Genomic DNA, 6,000 nt, shown 5'->3' on the forward strand with positions numbered 1-6,000 from the left:
TATTTATATCCTATATCTTGTATATATGATCTAACTAAGTCTAAAAAATCTTTTTAAAAAGATAAAGACTGCCTCTAATAATAATATAACTGAGAAAGCCTAGGAGTAAGGTAGCACTATTTATCCCTAAGGTTAAAAAGGTGATATTATTGATATACTTGAAAAGGTTTGGATTCTAAAATATGATTCTAAATTATATATTAATATATCTTTTAGATCTAAAAGCTTGCTATTTATGTGAATAGTAGCCCGCAATGCTAAAAACAATTCTTTAAACTATAATCCAATTTGCTAAAGCTTATTCCTAGACTTCGGCAGAACCCATTTTGGGTCGGAGTCTCCGACCCAAAACCCAACCCATTGGGTTTTGGGTTCCGCCCTCTATAACCCAACCCAACCCAAAACCCAATGGGTTAAACCCAATAACCCAATAATAACCCATTTGAACCCATTTTTGCATAAAAGATAGGTCTTGGCGTTCATAACAATGCTAAGTCATTCAAATAAATTACTGTTTTTTACAGCTGTTCTGGTTTGTTCATCAAATATTGCTACATTATCACAATATTAAGTTGGAAAATTTATGTAATTACCCTGAATTTGAAGCTAATAGGCTTTGTATTATATTGATTACTGATAAAAATTCACATTAATCGTAGTATAGTGGTGTTCTATTAATTTAAGCATTTATTGACTGTGGACTGTTGAAAATATATATTTGTGGTAGAGGGGAGTATGTATATATTATAGGATAACTATGAATGTAAATAGAAATATCTTATTCTTATTTGATTTTATATACAATTGATATTATATTAAAGCTATATTTCTCTTCTCTTATATTTAACTTATTATATGTGCTCCGAATTATATTTTCTGACCGCGGTCAGAAAATCACTTCTGGGAGGTAGGTGTATATGTCATTATTTCTGACCGCGGTCAGAAAAGCCCTTCTAGGGGGGTGTAGGTGTATATATTATTATCTCTGACCGCGGTTAGAAAAGTTCTTCTGGGAGGGTAAATGAAACATTTTTGAGGGATCTTCTGGGGGAGTGGGTTATGAATGGGTCCTCTTGGGTTTTAATGGGTTATGAATGGGTTCTCTTGGGTTTCGATGGGTTATGAATGGGTTCTCTTGGGTTTTGATGGGTCCTGTTGGGTCCTGTTGGGTTCTCTTGGGTTAGACCCATTTAAATAGAGCTTATATAGCCAATCAAACAACATTATAGCTTATACCTTTTGATCTATCTACTTTACTATAGGACTAAGGTGTTTACTGTTCATATACCCTTCTCTTGTAAGTATATACTCTCTCTGCCTTTCCCCCTTACCTCTATAGTATTCCCCTTTTCGGTCGCAATGTCCCAAAGCCAGCATTCTGACTTTTTACCTACTCTTTACGATGCGGATACAGATAACCTTAGCTATCTTATACCCTCTTCTCGAGTTCCAACCCCATCTGGTAGCCAGCTCACAATTGAGCCTTTTGATGCTATTGATACTGACTTCCTTCGGCCCTCCAACCTTCTACCAATTCCACACTCTCTTACTCGCGTTGGCCCCGATCGGAGAAAGGCATATGTGCTTTATGACAATATGGCATATGAAGAATGGGTTGAGTGGTGGCTACAAACCGACTATGGGCAGAAAAGCAAGATTTCCTGGGATTCAAATCGCAATTCAAACATATGGAGCAACTTCGACCAAGTTGCCTATACCAAAGATGGTGCGCCAAAGGTGATGTGTAAGCGCTGCTCAAAGATCCTAGAGCATCCCCATTCTCCATCACCTAGCGGAAAGGGCTATCATGGTACATCAACAATGTTGAAGCATTTAAAGACAGCAGGCTGTCGCAAAGCTCAACAGGGAGGTAAAGGAGAAATTACCCAGTTCCTTCAAAAAGTAGTATCTCCTTACCTCTTTATTTAGTTATCCGATTTCCCTAACACTCCTGGATACATAGGATCACGGCTTACCAGAGGCTCCTTTTTCACAATCGGCATGGGAAGAGCATCTTCTCCAATTTCTCACCCTCAATCGACTTCCATTCCACCTCATCGAACATCCAACATTTCACAAGCTATTCCGATTAGCCCGCTCTGCACCATCTCTCCCTCCGATACCCTCTGCTACCACAATACGTCGTCGTTTACGTGATATGATCATAGAACGACAGAAATCTATCCTCCAAACACTACCCAACGACGCAAAAATCTCGATCGCATTAGATTGCTGGACTTCTCCATATAACCAGGCGTTCATGGCTATCACTGGCTATTTTGTTGACAGTAACTGGGTATACCAAGAGGTTCTACTTGGATTTAAACCACTTTATGGCTCCCATACCGGTTTAAATTTAAGTGGTGTACTCCTTGAAACTCTAGTTGAGCACAAGATCCAGGATCGGGTATTTGGAGTCACAACTGATAATGCAACCAACAACAAGACAATGGTTGAGGCTATTCAGCAGGCGCTCTCTAGCGATGTGACAGTAATCCGAATACCCTGTCTTGCCCATGTTATCCAGCTTTGTTTGAACCAGCTCCTTGATCGTTTAAAGGCCATCCCTCTAAATGAGAATGCAGAAACAAAGTGGACTGACCAGAAGTCATCTGCAGCAAAGGCAAATGCTCAGCACCAGACACAGAGGATCTCATACACCTTAAACAAGGTCCGTTATCTTGCTGTGTATATCCATGCAAGTCCGCAACGCCAGGCGGCCTTTCTCCGACTTCAAGAAAAGGGATCCCAGCTTGTTCCAATCCAGGACGTAAGGACTCGGTGGAATTCTACCTTCTTGATGCTTCGTCGTGCAAAGAGACTACGTAGTTTCTTCCAGCCCTTCTGTGAGGAGTATGACTGTGAGGAGATGTTGCTTGATACTCAAGAATGGCGTCAAATTGACTATCTTCTACAAATCACTCGGCCATTCTTTGACTACACAACAGAGCTCTCGAAGACAAAGGAGGTCACCACACATCTTGTCTTTAAGATTTACAATGCCCTCTTTGATCACTTTTTTGAAGCAGAGGCGCTGCTTAAACGCAAGCGTGTTCCATGGAAATCAGACATGCTCAAAGCACTCATAGCTGGTCGCTTGAAACTTGATGAGTACTACTCTCAAACCGACAATCTCAAAGGACATATCTATGCAGTTGGGACAATGCTGGCACCTGACAGCAGATTTCAGTTCTTTCAATCTGATAATTGGGAGCCTCACTGGCGTGATACCTACCGGAAATCATTCCAGGAATTATTGATTCCGTATCAAGAGCGCCTTACAATAAATCAAGGATCGACTAATACTCCAACAATAGCATCATCTAGTTCTAGACTGAACATGATGCTAAAGAGTAACAAGATATCCGCAAAACCAGCTGGTGATGAGATGACTCAATATCTCGATAGTGGTATGTTTATGATCTATTTCTTCCCTATATAGGATAATACTAATATATTTATACTACTAGATCTAATTGATATTGAACCTCTTCAATTCTGGCGTGAGAACCAATCTCGTTTCCCTGCGATCGCGTTACTTGCTCGCGATATTCTCTCTATTCCAGCAACTGGTGCTGGTGTCGAACGGCTCTTCAATACTGCTCGGGATGTTTGTCACTACCGCCGTGGTCGTCTGAAGTCCGAAACAATCGAGGAGCTTATGTTGTTTCTATGTGCAACAAGATTCAATATTAAGGATGCTGAGGCAAAGCAGCTTGAGCAGTTCTTTACACTAGCTGAGATTGAGTCAGCGAAGGAGCAGAACGATGAATATATAGAGGATGCTGAGCTTGACCTGATTAGTGATAATGAAGAGGAAGAAGGAGTAGATAATAGACTGCGAGAGACATCTCCTCATTTAATAGATATAGATATAGAGGTGACAGAGCCAGAGTTACCAGAGACTGCAACTCAGAGACGGGCCTCAGGGAGGAAGCGTAAGAGCAGGGCAGATGATGATTTTGAGCAATATTAGAGAAATACATCCTGGTTCAATTATTTGATTTATTCTCCATTTTTTCTAGAAGAGCGCTGTAAGTAAAATACTCAATATTACAAGCAAAAAATGCATTAATTATGCAGTTATACGCTAGAAGTCTGTTTGTCTGGTTTACACTATATTGGGGCCCCAATGGGTTACCCAATGGGTTTTGGGTTATGAGCTATAACCCAAAACCCATCGTTGGGTCGAAGCAATGGACCCAAAACCCATTTTGGGTTGGGTTGGGTTGGGTTGGGTCCGGGTTAGAGTGGGTTGTGCCGAAGTCTACTTATTCCTATTTAGAATGTACGCATTTAATAGAATTTAATATTTCTAATATTACGTCACGCAAAAAGACTTTAACTGATCTTTGATCAATATTATCTTCAAGAGAATCTTATCGATCTTATACTTAATTAAGAGTATTGACGCTAGATTAATTATCTATTGTAGATTACACAATCTTTTTCAAATTTATAACTGCACTTTTAAAATCAAAAGATATCACTATTCACTTTATATTTAGTATTTATAATATACTTTTTAACTATTTAGAGAAATCAATTAATCAGCTTTAAAGAAAGAAAGTTCCTTGGAAGAAAATAATACTTAAAGCTTTGAAAGCTTTTAAGTAGAAACTTGGAGATTATTATTATGATATTAAGAAGATTTATGGTGATCTGTTTGTAATTGTAACTATCCTTGCTCTATAGTATAAACTCTAGTTTTTTAGTAACTAGATAGAGGATAGGATTAATTATTCTAAGTGATATCAAAAAAACCTTTGAACTCTTTTCACACCATATTAGTAGCGGCTACAAAAGAGACTAGGAAAGACACTTATTTAGTCTGATCTTATTAAGGATATTGATGTAGATCTTGATTTAATGATTGGCCTTAGATGTCAAACTAAAGAAGAGAATAATAAGTTTGTATAATATATCTAGCTTAATATATATCTTCTTTTTATTGAAATTCAATATTACTAATATATACTAAGATTAGTAAAACCAAAAAGTATTCGCTAATAGTGGAAGGAGCACGAGACTAAATTCCTAACTCTTATAAGTCTTGTCTATAATATTCTTATAATCTTTGCAACCGACGCTAGGATTAAGCGTTTATTTAACTTAGCTCGTGATATCTGCTATTATCGACGTGGCTTATTAAATATAAACACTATTAAAGATCTTATACTCTAGAAGCATACTACTAAGTTTAAGGTTAAGTCTACTAAGCTTACACTCTATGATATATATTTGACTGAGTAGGATACACAGGTAAGGTAGAAGGAGAAGGATTAACCTCTCTAAGAGCTGATGGAGCTTATTAATAAGGATGAAGAGGGGGAGAATGAATTTACAGAGCTTCTAGAGAGACACCCAATTGTTGTTATTGAGCAGAGCTTTATATACAGGAAAGAAGATGAAGAGATTGTTGAATTACCTCTTCTTCTGTAATCCTAATAATAGATAGGGAGAACCTGTAAACGAATTAGAAGAGATGATTTCATAGAGTATTAGTTGATATTCAGAATTAGTAGTGCTTTGTTAAAACCTCAATCTGATTCTAAATTTCCAATTATTAAATGATCCTAATATCTTTTATTCGATATATAAATAAAATATACAAAAATATAGTTAAATTATATATAATTTATATATTTCCTGTTTATCTTGTTTGACCAACCCGTTTTACCCGCATAACCCGGCGGGTTTCAAAACTGGAACCGTGACCCAACCCGCGGGTCGGGTTGGTGACCTGTAAACCCATTTCTTGGCGGGTTTTGGGTAACCCATAACGGGTAACCCGCGGGTTGTGTCGAGGTCTAGTCTAATTATATGATGCTGATGTAAGTTGGCTTTTATCTTATGACCAGGTAATTGAACTGATCTAATAGCTATGTCTCTTAAGGGTTAATATGTATTAGCTGATAGCTAGATTCTAGATTTTAATAGTGTTATTATCTAATGCTAATATGAGCTAGCTTCTATCTTGTGACTAGGTAATCATATTGA

At 37.7% G+C, this 6,000-nt stretch overlaps 1 protein-coding gene across 1 annotated transcript; it reads left to right on the forward strand.

The window, feature by feature from the left end:
* Positions 1-1,359: 1,359 nt before the first annotated feature.
* Positions 1,360-3,976, forward strand: N7506_003874 (uncharacterized protein; the record flags this gene model as incomplete). The annotated part of the gene is made up of 4 exons (XM_056953169.1): positions 1,360-1,905; positions 1,964-3,264; positions 3,334-3,410; positions 3,471-3,976. 4 exons carry the CDS (start codon positions 1,360-1,362, stop codon positions 3,974-3,976), a joined length of 2,430 nt encoding a protein of 809 aa, XP_056814861.1.
* Between the last annotated feature and the right edge of the window lie 2,024 nt (positions 3,977-6,000).

Source organism: Penicillium brevicompactum, assembly GCF_028827555.1.
Source record: "Penicillium brevicompactum strain IBT 35665 chromosome Unknown utg000002l_segment0_segment0, whole genome shotgun sequence".
Lineage (NCBI taxonomy): Eukaryota > Fungi > Ascomycota > Eurotiomycetes > Eurotiales > Aspergillaceae > Penicillium > Penicillium brevicompactum.